At 47.8% G+C, this 17,123-nt stretch overlaps 1 protein-coding gene across 1 annotated transcript in view; it reads left to right on the top strand.

The window, feature by feature from the left end:
• LOC126203433 (PDZ and LIM domain protein 3) overlaps window positions 1-17,123 on the top strand; it is a 449,093-nt gene that overhangs the window by 126,378 nt on the left and 305,592 nt on the right. The window contains exon 4 of the mRNA XM_049937752.1: window positions 393-633. Coding sequence (XP_049793709.1) covers window positions 393-633 — 241 coding nt within the window. The remainder of the gene's footprint in view (window positions 1-392; window positions 634-17,123) is intronic.

The raw sequence follows: 17,123 nt of genomic DNA, 5'->3' as shown, positions 1-17,123 counted from the left end.
CATGCCACTACTCGACAGCCACTATGACTTACAGATTGTGCATTGGGTGGAACCAGCAAGTAATGACGTGCCAATATCTGCTAACCAAACTCAGTTCAACTTGGTGCCGAGCAGGGTTATATCCATTGTTGCTTCTAGAAGTATATGAGCTTTCTCACCCCACGCACCCCAAAAATCAGTTACAAGTTCAGTCACGTACTCTTACTGCGATATGCACAATAAGTAAAATTTTATTTGCTATCCTTGTTGGTGTTGTAATTTTAACGACTGGCAGTGTAGGTTCATGAACTGAGTATTAACCAGCTGAATGCTCAGCGCTGACTGTTTCCCGGATGCTTTCCTCAGTCACTACCTGTGGCTACTACTGACTGATCTGACGCTGCTTTCTGCAGGGAGGGGCCGACGCTTCCCGGCGTGGGCGGCAGTGCCCTGACTCGCTCCATGACGCAGCCGCTGCCCGTGTCTCCGCCGACGCCGACGCCGTCCGCAGCGCCGAGGCCCCCGGTGGCTGGCGGCGTCGCAACGCCATTTGCGCAGTCGTCCACGCTGCCCAGGGGGCAGGTCGTCTTCCCGCCGCCGCTGCTCTCGGACGTCGAGCCCCAGGACGACGACATCAACGCCATCACGCACCAGGTACGTCTACAATCAACCTGTCTTGCCAGTGTGGCTTCTGTCCAGAATGCAGCACCATCCAACCGTGTCTGCCTGAGCACATACACTACTGTCCATTAAAATTACTACACCACGAAGATGACGTGCAACAGACGCGAAGTTTAACCGACAGGAAGAAGATGCTGTGATATGCAAATGATTAGCTTTTCAGAGCATTAATTCAAGGTTGGCGCCGCTTGCGACACCTACAACGTACTAACATGAGGAAAGTTTACAACCGATTTCTCATACACAAACAGCAGTTGACCGGCGTTGACTGGTTGTAAGGAGGAGAAATGCGTACCGTTACGTTTCCGACTTTCATAAAGGTCGGGTTGTAGCCTATCGCGATTGCGGTTTATCGTATCGCGACTTTGCTGCTCGCGTTAGTCGAGATCCAATGACTGTTAGCTGAATATGGAACCGGTGGGTTCAGGAGGGTAATACGGAACGCCCTGCTGGATCCCAACGGCCTCATATCACTAGCAGTCGAGATGACAAGCATCTTATCCGCATGGCTGTAACGGATCGTGCAGCCACGTCTCGATCCCTGAGTCAACATGTGGGGACGTTTGCAAGACAACAACCATCTGCACGAACAGTTCGAAGACGTTTGCAGCAGCATGGACTATCAGCTCGGAGACCATGGCTGCGGTTACCCTTGACGCTGCATCACAGACAGGTGCGCCTGCGATGGAGTACTCAACGACGAACCTGGGTGCACGAATGGCAAAACGTCATTTTTTCGGATGAATCCAGGTTCTGTTTACAGCATCATGATGGTCGCATCCGTGTTTGGTGACATCGCGGTGAACGCACATTGGAAGCGTGTATTCGTCATCGCCATACTGGCGTCATGTTATGGGGTACCATTGGTTACACGTCTGGCTCTTGTTCGCATTGACGGCACTTTGAACAGTGGACGTTACATTTCAGATGTGTTACGACCCGTGGCTCTACCCTTCATTCGATCCCTGCGAAACACTACATTTCAGCAGGATAATGCATGACCGCATGTTGCAGGTCCTGTACGGGCCTTTGTGGATACAGAAAATGTTCGACTGCTGCCCTGGCCAGCTCATTCTCCAGATCTCTCACCAAGTGAATACGTCTGTTGAATGGTGGTCGAGCAACTGGCTCGTCGCAATACGCCAGTCACCACTCTTGATGAACTGTGGTATCGTGTTCAAGCTTTCAAGCTGCATCGACAGCTGTACCTGTACACACCATCCAAGCTCTGTTTGACTTAATGCCCAGGCGTATCAAGGCCGTTATTACGGCCAGAGGGGGATGTTCTGGGTACTGATTTCTCAGGATGCACCCGAATTGCGTGAAAATGTAATCACATGTCAGTTCTAGTGTAATATATTTGTCCAATGAATACCCGTTTACCACCTGCTTTTCTTCTTGGTGTAGCAATTTTAATGGGCGGTAGTGTATGTGGGACGAGGGGAACGAAGCGCAAGAACGGAAGAAGTCCCTTTTGACATCGAGAGGGCTTTTGATAATGTGTCGCATGATATAATGTTTCACTTAGACTTCCCATTCGTGTGGAGAAGGCTGTATTCTGTAAAATGCTACAAACATGTCACTGCAATCAGATGTGCACTGGATCAAACCCCCCTAAGCCCATAAGGGAACTGGTATTGGTCTGTCAGATCTCAGGCGCACTGCATCCGGAAGATGAATTTCAGCCGTAGCTTTCGCCCATCTTCCGAATCACAGAACGCAACGGCCAGAGATACAGTGTAGCAGCGAAGATCTATGTATCAGCTCAACCTGTGGTTAGACGCGCGATCCATGCTGAGATATCGATGCATGAATATGAGCCGCACTGTTGTGACGCTTTTGCGAGTTGAGCGAAGAAAGTGAAAGAGCCCATGCTTTGCTCAGTCTGAAACTGCTATCTCTGTTACACTACTGGCCATTAAAATTGCTACACCAAGAAGACAAGCAGATGATAAACGGGTATTCATTGGACAAATCACATGTGATTACATTTTCACGCAATTTGGCTGCATAGATCCTGAGAAATCAGTACCCAGAATAACCACCTCTGGCCGTAATAACGGCCTTGATACGCCTGGTCATTGAGTCAAACAGAGCTTGGATGGCGTATACAAGTACAGCTGCCCGTGCAGCTTCAACACGATACCACAGTTCATCAAGAGTAGTGACTGGCGTATTATGACGAGCCAGTTGCTCGGCCACCATTGACCAGACGTTTTCAGTTGGTGAGAGATCTGGAGAATGAGCTGGCCAGGGCAGCAATCGAACATTTTCTGTGTCCAGAAACGCCCGTACAGGACCTGCAACATGCGGTCGTGCATTATCCTGCTGAAATGTAGTGTTTCGCAGGGATCGAATGAAGGGTAGAGCCACGGGTCGTAACGCATCTGAAATGTAACGTCCACTGTTCAAAGTGCCGTCAATGCGAACAAGAGGTGACCGAAACGAGTAACGAATGGCACCCCATACCATCACGCCGGGTGATACGCTAATATGGCGATGACGAATACACGCTTCCAATGTGCGTTCACCGCGATGTCGCCAAACACGGATGCAACCATCATGATGCTGTAAACAGAACCTGGATTCTTCCGAAAAAACGACGTTTTCCCATTCGTGCACCCAGGTTCGTCGTTGAGTACACCATCGCAGGCGCTCCTGTCTGTGATGCAGCGACAAGGGTAACCGCAGCCTTGGTCTCCGAGCTGATAGTCCATGCTGCTGCAAACGTCGTCGAACTGTTCGTGCAGATGGTTGTTTTCTGGTATACGTCCCTATCTGTTCACTCAGAGATCGAGACGTGGCTGCACGAACCGTTACAGCCATGCGGATTAGATTCCTGTCATCTCGACTGCTAGTGATACGAGGCCGTTGGGATCCAGCATAGCGTTCTGTATTATCCTTCTAAACCCACCGATTCCATATTCTGCCAACAGTCATTGAATCTCGACCAACGCCATAAGCAATGTCACGATACGATAAACCGCAATCGCCATAGGCTACAATGCGACCTTTAGCAATGTCGGAAACGTGATGGTACGCATTTCTCCTCCTTACACGAGGCATCACAACAACGTTTCACCAAGCAACGCCGGTCAACTGCTGTTTGTGTATGAGAAATCGGCTGGAAACTTTCCTCGTGTCAGCACGTTGTAGGTGTCGCCACCGGCGCCAACCTTGTGTAAATGCTCTGAATAGCTAATCATTCGCATATCACAGCATCGTCTTCCTGTCGGTTAAATTTCGCGTCTGTAGAACGTCATCTTCGTGGTGTAGCAATTTTAATGGCCAATAGTGTATATCCTTCGCCTAATGAATTTCCACTGCTTCTTTCACTATCGAATCCCATATTTATAAAGTCGACGCTGAATTTGGACATTGCCGTACAGCATAGAGTGACCAGCGTCTATGCAAGTCCTGCTGCAGCTGGTCTATTGAGCCTGCTAGAGAAGTGCGTATCTTCAGCGTTCCGTACGTCTCTCGCGGAAAGTAAGGGACACTGGCCCGATTTATGAAAGCCGGGGTCGCAGGTGATCTTTCAAGCCTGAACCTTGCACAGCTCGAGCCATCTTTCACAAAACCAAAAGGTGCTCCGGAGGAGAGTGAAAGATTGTATGAGGGCCGTTCAATAAATAATGCAACACATTTTTTTCTGAAAGCATGTTGGTTATTTCAGGACTCCAGTCACCCTATCATTTCCCACTCTTTTGGCTCAAAAAACCCAATTTTTCATCATAATCTCATCACCTTAGTGAGGGGGATTGTATGCCCGCATGTTACCACTCTACTAGTCGACGCCGGAGCCAACGTTCTGTTGCATCATCCACGAACTGCTTCCCTCAGAAGGAAGTCGGAAGGCGCGAGATCGGGGCTCTAGAGTGAGTGAGGAAGAACATTCCTGTGAAGTTTTGTGAGCTTCTCCTGGACGCGCAGACTTGCGAGAGGCCTCGCGTTTTCATGGAAAAGGAGAAGTTAGTTTGCATTTTTGAGGTCATCACTGCAGGAGTCACAGCGTGGGGGGTACGACGGGTTTGCGCGAACTTATTGCGATGATGACAAACGCCTCGCCCAACGACTCACCGTGCTTTTTTTCAATGCCAGGTCTCCATAGACATTCTGCTAGCGCCTATAAATATCTGCGAAGCTCTGATTTTCCACCAAAAGATACTCAGTGATGTAGCTCTGCTTGGAACACACCTCCGTCATAGACGCCATTTTGAAAGCTACCTATGGCGCCGCCACCTTATCAGTATGCATGAAACTATACGGGTTGAAGTGGGAATATTCTACCATGCCCCACAAAAAGTTCCGCATTTTTTCAAGCGAAATCGGTCGAGAAAAAATGTAGTATTACTTATTGAACGCTCCTCGTACTACGAGAGGATCTGACCTGTTTTTGACAACAGACTTCCCACAAATGCTGGAAACACACCAATTTAAAGCTCTCTGCTGCATCTTTCTCATTCCTTAAGCCCACCTTATGTTTTAGCCAAAGCGGCGTTGTATAGCTTGGCCGCAAGCACAGTGACGCTCCTCTCTTAAACAAAGAGTGCGAGCGCTGTAGTATCAATCCGTCTACACACTTTGAAGATGGACGAAGAGTATGAGGCAGAAATATCAGTTGAAGAAATAGAGTTTCTGTGGCCGTATTCCCGAAAGTTGATGAAACAGTTACACTGAAGCGCCAGAGAAACTGGTATAGGCATGCGTAATCAAACAGAGACCGCCTATATAGGACAAGTGCCTGCCGACTTGTTGGATCGGTTACCGCTGCTACAATGAAAGGTTATCAACATTTAAGTAAGTTTGAACGTGATGTTATACTCGGCGCACGAGCGATGGGACACAGCATATCAGAGGTAGAGATGAAGTGAGGATTTTCCCTAACGACGATTTCACGAGTGTACCTTGAATACCAGGAACTCGGTAAAATATCAAATCTCCGACGTCGCTAGGGCCGGAGAGAGATCATGCAATAACGGGATCGCCGGCCGGTGTGGCCGAGCGGTTCTAGGCGCTCCAGTCTGGAACCGCGCGACCGCTACGGTCGCAGGTTCGAATCCTGCCTCGGGCATGGATGTGTGTGATGTCCTTAGGTTAGTTTGGTTTAAGCAGTTCTAAGTTCTATGGGACTGATGACCTCAGAAGTTAAGTCCGATAGTGCTCAGAGCCAATAACGGGACCGACGACGACTGAAGCGAATCGTTCAACGTGGCAGAAGTGCAACCCTTCTGCGGATTTCAGTGCTGGGTCATCAACAACTATCAGCGTGCGAACCATTCTACGAAACATCATCGATATGAACTTTCGGAGCCGAAGGCCCACTCGTGTACCCTTGATGATTGCTCGACACAAAACTTTACGCCGTTAGTACCGACATTGGACTGTTGATGACTGGAAACATGTTGCCTGGTCGTACTTGTATCGGATGGACGTGTAGGGTATGGAGACAACCCCACGAATCCATAGGCCCTGCATGTCAGAAGGGACTGTTCAAGAAGGTGAAGGCTTTGTAATAGTGTCTAGCGTGTACAGTTGGAGTGATATGCGACTCCTGATACGTCTAGATACGACTCTGACTGGTGACTCGTACGTAAGCATCTTGTCGTGTCACCTGCATCCATTCATGTCCATTGTGAATTCCGACGGACTCGGGCAATTACAGCAGGACAATGCCACATTACACACGTCCAGAATTGCTACAGGAACACTCTTCTTAGTTTAAACACTTTCGCTGTCCACCAAACACTCCAGACAAGAACATTATTTAGCATGTCTGTCAAGCCTTGCAACGTGCTGTTCCGAAGAGATCTCCACCCCTTCGTACTCTTACGGATTTATGGACAGCCCTGCAGGATTCATGGTGTCCGTTCCCTCCAGCACTACTTCAGACATTAGTCGAGTGCATGCCACGTCGCGTTGCGGCACTTCTGCGTGCTTGCCGGGCCCCTCCGTTATATTAGGCAGGTATACCAGTTTCTTTGGCTCTTCGGTGTACATTAGTTCCTATATTCCAACAATTCTTATGCCGCTGTATGTTAACTGGGACGAATGCAATGGGAAACATACATCCTACTGTAGTCTCTCTGGCTAGCACTGTCATCGGTTTCATCATTATTGTCCAGGAATATAATAGTCGCTGTAGCCAATAGGATACGTTGAAAACTCTTTTCATAGATGTGGCTTTAAATAGGAGATAGGTTATGACACTTTTTCACATAAAATAGGGATGGGTTTAGTATGTTACTCCGATCAAGTACCTATGAAAACATAGACAATCATTGGTGCTCATCTTGAATATTTCTAAATTATACAGTTCAGTCGCAATTACTGGTTCATTTCAGAACGATTACCACCTTGAAATACTTCCTATGAAATAACAGTTTCTAGAACTGCGTATGGTGTACTGCAAATGAGAAGTTATTTGACATCTTCAACTTTTGTGGTCCTGTCCTCAGTTGCGCGTAATACTGCGGTATATTGATAATTTTCACTTATGGACCGTCTGACAGCAACTGAATAAAACACAACTGAATAAAGCACAATGCGGAAAAAACAGCAAATTGGCGCTCATAGGAAGAAGAACAACACCAAAAATGCAACAGGAGCGTAATATGTAAGAAACTGTCTACGCAACCTGTAAGTACAGTTCAAAACATTACTACTTAATAGGAAATACCAACCACCAGAACTGTTTATAACCTATAGGCACAGTGACAAAAATGTAAATAAAATAGCTAACATATGTACATATTCCAGGCCACTGATGATGCCTTGCAGAAAATAAAGGCGAAACGCGTATGGCACTAAAATTGTGTTTTATTCAGTTGCTGTCAGACGGTCCATAAGTGAAAATTATCAATATACCGTAGGAGAAGTTATTTCCCTGCGTCCGAGCGTTGTTTCTTGCTTCATTGTGCAAATCATAGTAACGATGCATTTGTTTGTCTTCGGTTGCACTCAGCAGGCGTCCAATGCCTTGGTCATCCTTGTGTTCAATAATTTTAATACAATAGTTGAGATTAATTTAACCAATTGTGGACCTGAAATAATATGCGTTCTCTCTTATGTTTTTGTTGGCGATCGTTTTCATTTAGTGCGGAATGTCAGGTGTCTTTCCTAGTTGTACCTTGCCTTAAGAGTATGTTTTCAGACGGGGCCGAGCTACCATACTAATGGTTAGAACCAACAAATGAGGTCAGTTGCCACTAATCCAACTGCAATTCTCATGCTGTGGGAACGGTCACGACTTCATGGCAATGATTCATCCTATTCACACTTACGTTATAGAACTGCATACCGTTTGTGCTTCACTGGCAAAATCAAACATATTTCGAAAAAGGAACTCGGAATTAGCGGACGCACCACATCTTGTACTGCTGCCGAAGTTGCCGATCAGGAAGATCGTCCTGGACGCCGATGACTCAGCTGTGTTTGAAGGGAGTTGCAAGTTTAATTTTTTTATAAAATACTCAAGTAAAATCTTGACACTACCATTAGTTATGGCAAGATATCCAACATCAAAATTAACTCGTGTAAAATGATCTGTCGTATTCTTTTCGAACTCTCCTGCTATTAACTTTCCTTTGGAGCCTGTAGATGGGAATCAGAGATTCCAGTTTTTATTCAGGGCCTGAATTGAAGGAGATTTTTTTTTTTTTTACATATTAGAGTAGCACGCACACATTTGAAAAAAAAATGGTTCAAATGGCTCTGAGCACTATGGGCCTCAAGTTCTAAGGTCATCAGTCCCCTAGAACTTAGAACTACTTAAACCTAACTAACCTAAGGGCATCACACACATCCATGCCCGAGGCAGGATTCGAAACTGCGACTGTAGCGGTCGCGCGGTTCCAGACTGTAGCGCCTAGAACCGCTCGGCCACCCCGGCCGGCCACACATTTGACAAAGTAAGATCTAGCACGCAGTAACTGATGCTGACCGAGATGTACGTTAACACATCCTCTAAGAGACATCATTCTAAAAAATCATCTACATTAGTATCTACGACAATATATTTCGCAAGCCACCGTACGGCGATTGGCGGAGGGTACCCTGTGCCACTACTAGTCATTTCGTTTCCTGTTCCCCTCGCAAACAGAGCGAGGGAAAAACGACTGTCTATGCGCCTACGCATGAGACCTAATTTCTCATATCTTATCTTCGTGGTCCTTAGGCGAAATATATGTTGGCGGCAGTAGAAACGTTCTGCAGTCAACTTCAAATATCGATTCACTAAATTTTCTCAGTAGTGTTTCTCGAAGAGAGGGTCGTGTTCCCTTCATGGATTCGCAAAAGCGTTACGGAAACATCTCCGTAGCACCAGCGTGTTGTTCTAACCTACCAGTAACAAATCTGGGAGTGCGCCTCCCTTAATGCGACCTGGTACCGATCTCAAACGCTAGAGCAGAACTCAAGAATAAGTCGCACTAGCGTACTACTTGTGGTCTCCTTTACAGATGAACTATACTGCCCTAAGATTCACCCAATAAACCGAAGTCGACCAATCGCCTTCCCTATCACAATCCTCATATGCTCGTTCTGCTTCATATCGCTTTGCAGCGTCATGCCTGTATATTAAAATGACGCAATTGTGTCAATACTAATACTGTATCCGATCATTACAGGTTTGTTTTCCCTACTCGTCCGCATTAACTTACGTTTTTCTATATTTAGAGCTAGCTGTTATTCAGAATATCAACTAGAAATTTTGTCTGAGTCATACTGTATCGCCGGCCGGGGTGGCTGAGCGGTTCTAGGCGCTACAGTCTGGAACCGCTCGACTGCTACGGTCGCAGGTTCGAATCCTGCCTCGGACATGGGTGTGTGTGATTGGGTTTAAGTAGTTCTAAGTTCTAGGGGACTGATGACCTCAGAAGTTAAGTTCCATAGTGCTCAGAGCCATTTGAACCATATTGTATCCTCCTACAGTCAGTCAACAACGACACTTTCCCATACGCCGTAGCAGCATCAGCAAACAGCTGCAGATTGCTGCCAATATGTCCGCTAGAAAATTTATGTATATAGAGAATAATAGTGGTTCTATCATACTTCTCTGGGGCACTCCTGACGATACCTTTGCCACTAATGAACACTCGACATCGTGGACAACGTACTGGTTTCTGTTACTTACGAAGTCTTCAAGCCACTCACTTATCTTGGAAGTATTTCATATGCTCGTATCTTCGTAAAAAGTCTGCAATCGGGCATCGTGCTTTCCATCTAGAAATATGGAATTTGCCAGTTTCCCTGGTGCAGGTAGACATTTATCCTTCTTAGCGTGGTATAGCGCTATCTTCTCACAAACAAACATCACTCAGATTTCTGTATGAGAAACCCGAAGCGTAATCTTTCTTTACACACAGAATTCAAATGGCGTCACTGCTCAGCGTTTTGTGCAGCCACGCTGACATGCTGATTATAGTGACCTTACGGAGGACTCACAAGCAAAACAAAGTTGCTAGGTAGACATAAGACAATATCAACGTTATTTTAGTTTATGGCAAACTGACGAATGTAGAAGTTTCCCACCCGTTGCGGACCAGTATCACTGTTGAGAGAAAATATAACAAATTCAGAGTACAAACGGACAACAAATGAACGACTTTCCGTTAATCATACGCAATAAGTTCAGTAAACCGTCTGACACCATGTCATTGCGCCTGAGTCGACAGAGACAAGCAATAATGGCAGAGGCTTGCTGATGGCTGCTTTTTCTCTTGGCGAATGCGCTGGTACATAATACTGCGGAAGCAGGTAGTGCTGTTTCCAGAACGAATTTCCACTCTGCAGCGGAGTGTGCGCTGATATGAAACTTCCTGGTAGAGAGTGTCCCGGAATGGGACAAGAACCTAGTACCTTTCTTTCGGGGGCAAGTGCTCTATCAGCTGAGATACCCGATCACGACTCATGACCCGTCCTCCCAGCTGTATCTCAGCCAATGCAGCTACTACATTAGAGCCTTCACAGGAGTTCTGCTGCGAAACTTCCTGGACTACCACGCCTGAAAGAAAGGATGTTGCGGATACATGGTTAGCCACAGCGGCAGGAGAACTTGTGTGAAAGCCGCGCGGTATTAGCCGAGCAGTCTCAGGCGCTGCAGTCATGGACTGTGCGGCTGATCCCGGCGGAGGTTCGAGTCCTCCCTCGGGCATGGGTGTGTGTGTTTGTCCTTAGGACAATTTAGGTTAAGTAGTGTGTAAGCTTAGGGACTGATGACCTTAGCAGTTAAGTCCCATAACTCAGTTGGTAGAGCACTTGCCCGCGAAAGGCAAAGGTCCCGAGTTCGAGTCTCGGTCGGACACACAGTTTTAATCTGCCAGGAAGTTTCAAGTCCCATAATATTTCGCATACATTTGAACATTTTTTTGTACTTTTGTGAAGGGTTGAAGCTAGGAGATGAGGCACTGGCGGATGTAAGCCTGTGAGGAGGCTCTTGTATCTTGCTCGTTTATGTTAGTTGACAGAGCACTTGCCTACAAAAGGAAATGTTCCGAGGTTCGAGTCCAGTTTGGTACAAAGTTTTGATTTGCCAGGAACTTTCAGGTAGTGCTGTTCGCCGCGCCTCCTAGTGATGAACGAGGCTCCGTCTGTAGGGGAGAGGAGCGACCCTTGTCGTCGCGGCTGCTGTCGGAGTTACCCATGAAAACAATCTGCCGTTGTTGTTGTCCTTACGCGATGTTGATGAGTGGCTGCACAAGACGCTTCGCCTGCATGTCGGTGGTTCGGCAACCCGCTGGACATGCTTGTTACGTTGATGGACCAAGAACCCCGATACAGCACTAACGATTTGCATATCAAAGCATTTCGTGCCAATTTGACGCTTGCCGCATTATGCCTTCGTGGAATTACAATATTAAAGTCCAGTAACGTATCTCTGTACATGGGCGTTAACGTGGAAAATTTAAGCAGTCATGAAGTATGCCGAGCACAAGTAAATGATTGCTAAGATATTCCAAGGGTAGTCTTGTCGAATCAGTACACGATTCTAACACTTTACTTGCAGTAGTTTGATACCCAGAATAATTGCAATTTTCTGGCAATATGGTATTTGTATCCGACTTATCGGCAATCATTTTTAATGTAATATTTCTCGATGGGGTTTATAGCGTCTGCGAAAATATGTACGAAGCATTTAATTGTACCAGCTACAATTGTAGCAAATCACGGAGGACGTGATGTTCAATTATCGTATGGTGGCGAAACTTGGTAGATATGCTAATGCATTAAGTAGATCCAATTTAGCCTGGAAAAAAATTACTTCAGATTGTGGCCACCAGGTGAAAATCTGTTGTTGTACACTGTTTCTATTATAATATGACATCTACGCTGTCATTTGACAAGCCATAAAATGAGTGAACAGTGTGGTTATCGAGAAGAGAGACCATGCGCTGTTAGTGAAACTGTTTTATGTGAACGGCAGCAATTAATAGTGCTGCACTGAGAGAGTACTGCCTATTGAAAGGTCGAGCGCTGATCTAATTAAATGGTTTAAAGAAGATGATAATCAAATTCGAAAACACAGGTGAGCGTGGTGTGGCACCTGGAAGAGGAAGGCATCCTATCCCTGTGGAAGATACTGACGAGATTGCTGTTGCTGCAACTGATCCAGGCAGAAAGTGCCAGTGCTCGTGTAGTGTCACGAGAATTGTCCATACCATGGTCAACAATAAAGAAAATTATGTGCTGTATTTTACGCTGGTACCCGTACAAGATCCAGGCGGTGCAGTAACTGAAACCTCGTAAACCGCAGCAGCGTTCTGAATTTGGTCTTCAGTTTCTGGCACTCATCGAAGTTGATGACACGTGGTCAGACAATATTCTAGGCAGTGACGACGCATATTTCACACTATAGAATGCAGTGAATACATAAAACTGTCTAATTTGGGATACTGTTGAAACGTGTGTTGTGTATGAAGAGCCACTGCACTCGCCATATGTGAGTGTGTGTTGTGGATTCTCAAGCACCATTATTCTCGGTCCGTTTTTCTTTCAAAAGAATACACCCAGAGGACCTATCAGGTATCCTTCGACGTCTGGACATTGTCGAGGCCTCCTTGCAGAGCAGGCGATTCCTGCTGTGGAAGAAATGGTTCAAATGGCTCTGAGCACTATGGGACTTAACATCTATGGTCATCAGTCCCCTAGAACTTAGAACTACTTAAACCTAACTAACCTAAGGACATCACGCAACACCCAGCCATCACGAAGCAGAGAAAATCCCTGACCCCGCCGGGAATCTGCTGTGGAAGAGCGCAACTGTGTGGAAATCACTGTTTTCGTGCTAGGTGGTGGCAATAACTCATATTGCTGCGCCTCGCGGTCTAAGAATGAGGACAGAAAATACAGTCGCATGCGTTAAGCCGCGTGGTCTGAGGTACCTTGCCATGGTATGGTCGACGTGGCTCCCCCCCCCCCCCCCCCCCGTCGAAGGTTAGAGTCCGCCGCCCTCTGGCATGGGAGTGTGTGTCGTCCTTAACGTAAGTCAATTTAAGTTATATTAAATAGTGTGTAAGGTTAGGGACCGATGACCTCAGCAGTTTGGTGCCATAAGACTTTATCACAAATTTCCAAATTTTTCATATTGCTTGCACCAACGTATTAGCTCCGGAGGTTTTCCAGATGTACGGCTTCAAAGATCATGTAATTCGAATCGATGCGACTTTTGGAACCGGAGATATCTAAAAGAACTTACTTACAAGGGACACTTTCGGTCTCTACGTGATCCGGAGGTCAATATACAGCAACACTTTGCTCATTTTCCACAGGAACTGTTGCGAGCAGCTGTCGATCACGACGGATTCAGCATGTCGTCGACGTCTCCGGTGCTTATATTGAATAAACTGTGTAAAAGTAAATTCAACATAATCCTTTTTCTGCTCGTTTTACCATTTCTCCGGACATCGTGTTCCTAATGCACTACGAATGGTTCAAATGGCTCTGAACACTATGGGACTTAACATCTGATATCATCATCCCCTAGAACTTAGAACCACTTAAACCTAACCAACCTAAGGGCGTCCTACACATCCATGCCCGAGGCAGGATTCGAACCTGCGACCGTAGCAGCGGCGCGGTCCCGGACTGAATCGCCTAGAACCACTCGGTCACAACGGCCGGCTAATACACTCCTGGAAATGGAAAAAAGAACACATTGACACCGGTGTGTCAGACCCACCATACTTGCTCCGGACACTGCGAGAGGGCTGTACAAGCAATGATCACACGCACGGCACAGCGGACACACCAGGAACCGCGGTGTTGGCCGTCGAATGGCGCTAGCTGCGCAGCATTTGTGCACCGCCGCCGTCAGTGTCAGCCAGTTTGCCGTGGCATACGGAGCTCCATCGCAGTCTTTAACACTGGTAGCATGCCGCGACAGCGTGGACGTGAACCGTATGTGCAGTTGACGGACTTTGAGCGAGGGCGTATAGTGGGCATGCGGGAGGCCGGGTGGACGTACCGCCGAATTGCTCAACACGTGGGGCGTGAGGTCTCCACAGTACATCGATGTTGTCGCCAGTGGTCGGCGGAAGGTGCACGTGCCCGTCGACCTGGGACCGGACCGCAGCGACGCACGGATGCACGCCAAGACCGTAGGATCCTACGCAGTGCCGTAGGGGACCGCACCGCCACTTCCCAGCAAATTAGGGACACTGTTGCTCCTGGGGTATCGGCGAGGACCATTCGCAACCGTCTCCATGAAGCTGGGCTACGGTCCCGCACACCGTTAGGCCGTCTTCCGCTCACGCCCCAACATCGTGCAGCCCGCCTCCAGTGGTGTCGCGACAGGCGTGAATGGAGGGACGAATGGAGACGTGTCGTCTTCAGCGATGAGAGTCGCTTCTGCCTTGGTGCCAATGATGGTCGTATGCGTGTTTGGCGCCGTGCAGGTGAGCGCCACAATCAGGACTGCATACGACCGAGGCACACAGGGCCAACACCCGGCATCATGGTGTGGGGAGCGATCTCCTACACTGGCTGTACACCACTGGTGATCGTCGAGGGGACACTGAATAGTGCACGGTACATCCAAACCGTCATCGAACCCATCGTTCTACCATTCCTAGACCGGCAAGGGAACTTGCTGTTCCAACAGGACAATGCACGTCCGCATGTATCCCGTGCCACCCAATGTGCTCTAGAAGGTGTAAGTCAACTACCCTGGCCAGCAAGATCTCCGGATCTGTCCCCCATTGAGCATGTTTGGGACTGGATGAAGCGTCGTCTCACGCGGTCTGCACGTCCAGCACGAACGCTGGTCCAACTGAGGCGCCAGGTGGAAATGGCATGGCAAGCCGTTCCACAGGACTACATCCAGCATCTCTACGATCGTCTCCATGGGAGAATAGCAGCCTGCATTGCTGCGAAAGGTGGATATACACTGTACTAGTGCCGACATTGTGCATGCTCTGTTGCCTGTGTCTATGTGCCTGTGGTTCTGTCAGTGTGATCATGTGATGTATCTGACCCCAGGAATGTGTCAATAAAGTTTCCCCTTCCTGGGACAATGAATTCACGGTGTTCTTATTTCAATTTCCAGGAGTGTATATTACATAAAGAAATATTTTTATACGTCTTTCTTGCGTTCACAGCGCCATATTTTCACCTAGTGGCCAAAATTGGAACTTCTTTTTTAGCAACGTGAATCGGGTCCGAATTAATGCATTAGAATCTCTACCAAGCTTTCCTGCCATACGATAATTACAGCCTACACTGGACGTCTGTGAGTAGGTGCACTTTAATTACAATCACCCGGTATATTACGAGGTTCCATTGCTGCTGACGCTGGTACGAAGTTATAAATGAGGATGCTGACCAATGAGGCGCCACAACTATTGTCAGGTCACTGAGGACCACCGCGCCACCGCGTGAGGGCGATGCCCGTCGGTTGCAGCGGAGATGAGAAGGTGGGCAGCTGCGACCCTGTTTTGGCGCGGCCGTGTGTTTTTGGCGGCGTGCCGCGTATCGAGTTGACGACGACCGGCCACATTCCCGGGTCCCTGGGTTATCACCGTCTGACTAATGCCGCGCAGGTGGCTAGAGGGGCGGGCTGACTCCGCCGAAAACACCTACCGCGTCGCTTCGGAAATCTCGCTCTAGCAAAATTTCCACAAAAGCGCGCGTAGCTACACTCCTCAGTGTAAGACGAGGGGTGTACGCGAACTCGTGCGAATAGGTGTACAGTGTATCCGACACATCCTCGTATCACAAAAAGTACGGGGTTGTTGTTATTGTGGTCTTGAGTCCGAAGACTGTTTCGACGCAGCTCTCAACGCTATCTATCCTGTGCAAGACCATTCATCTCTACATAACTAATGCAACCTACAATATTCTGAATTTTCTTTCCACATACATCAAAAACAGTTCTGCATCACCTCGGTTCCGAGAGTTCCGGAACCTGTACAAAAAATTGGATGGAGATCAACATAAACATCATTTCTGCCGTGATTCTTGAGTTTCTCCCGGCGTATTTGATAATCAAAATATCCACGGGTGTACTGCCGGTCTACAGTGTCCAACGGGTACATTTCTGCCTTTTTTATTGCTCATGAAAACCACACATTGCCTGGTGTACCACCATTCAGAGGTGGTGGTCCAGATTACTGTACACACCGGTACCTCCGTTACCCAACAGCACGTCCTCTTGCACTGCTGCATACCTGTATTCGTCGTGGTATACTATCCACAAGTTCATCAAGGCACTGTTGGTCCAGATTGTCCCACTCCTCAACGGCGATTCGACTAGATCCTTCAGGGTGGGTGGTGGGTCCCGCCGTCGATAAACAGCCCTTTTCAATCTATCCCAGGCATGTTCGATGGAGTTCATGTCTGGATAACATGCTGGTCACTCTAGTCAAGCGATATCGTTATCATGAAGGAAGTCATTCACGAGATGTGCAGTGGGCGCGCGAATTGTCGTCCATAAAGACAAATGCCCCACCAATATGCTGCCGATATGGTTGCAATATCGGCCGTAGGATGGCATTCACGCATCGTACAGCCGTTACGGCGCCTTCCATGACCACTAACGGCGTACGTCGGCCCCCCATGACGCCACCCAAAAAGAGCAGGGAACCTCCAACTTGTTGCACGCACTTGATAGTGTATTTAAGGCGTTCAGCCTGACCTGGTTGCCTCCAAACACGTCTCCGACGATTGTCTGGATGAAGGCATAAGCGACACTCAACGGTGAAGAGAACGTGATGCCAATCCTGAGCCGTCCATTCTGCATATTGCTGGGCCCATCTGTACCGCGCTGCATGGTGTCGTGGTTGCAAATATGGACCTCGCCATGGACGTCGGGAGTGAAGTTCCACATCATGCAGCCTATTGCGCATAGTTTGAGTCGTAACACGACGTTCTGTGGCTGCACGAAACGCATTATTCAACATGGTGGCGTTGCTGTCAGGGTCCTCCGAGCCTTAATCCTCAGGTAGCGGTCATCCACTGCAGTAGTAGCC

This window comes from Schistocerca nitens, chromosome 9 (assembly GCF_023898315.1).
Source record: "Schistocerca nitens isolate TAMUIC-IGC-003100 chromosome 9, iqSchNite1.1, whole genome shotgun sequence".
Classification (NCBI taxonomy): Eukaryota; Metazoa; Arthropoda; class Insecta; order Orthoptera; family Acrididae; genus Schistocerca; species Schistocerca nitens.
Note: the sequence above shows the minus strand (reverse complement) of the source record. Positions and strands in the feature narration are given on the sequence as shown.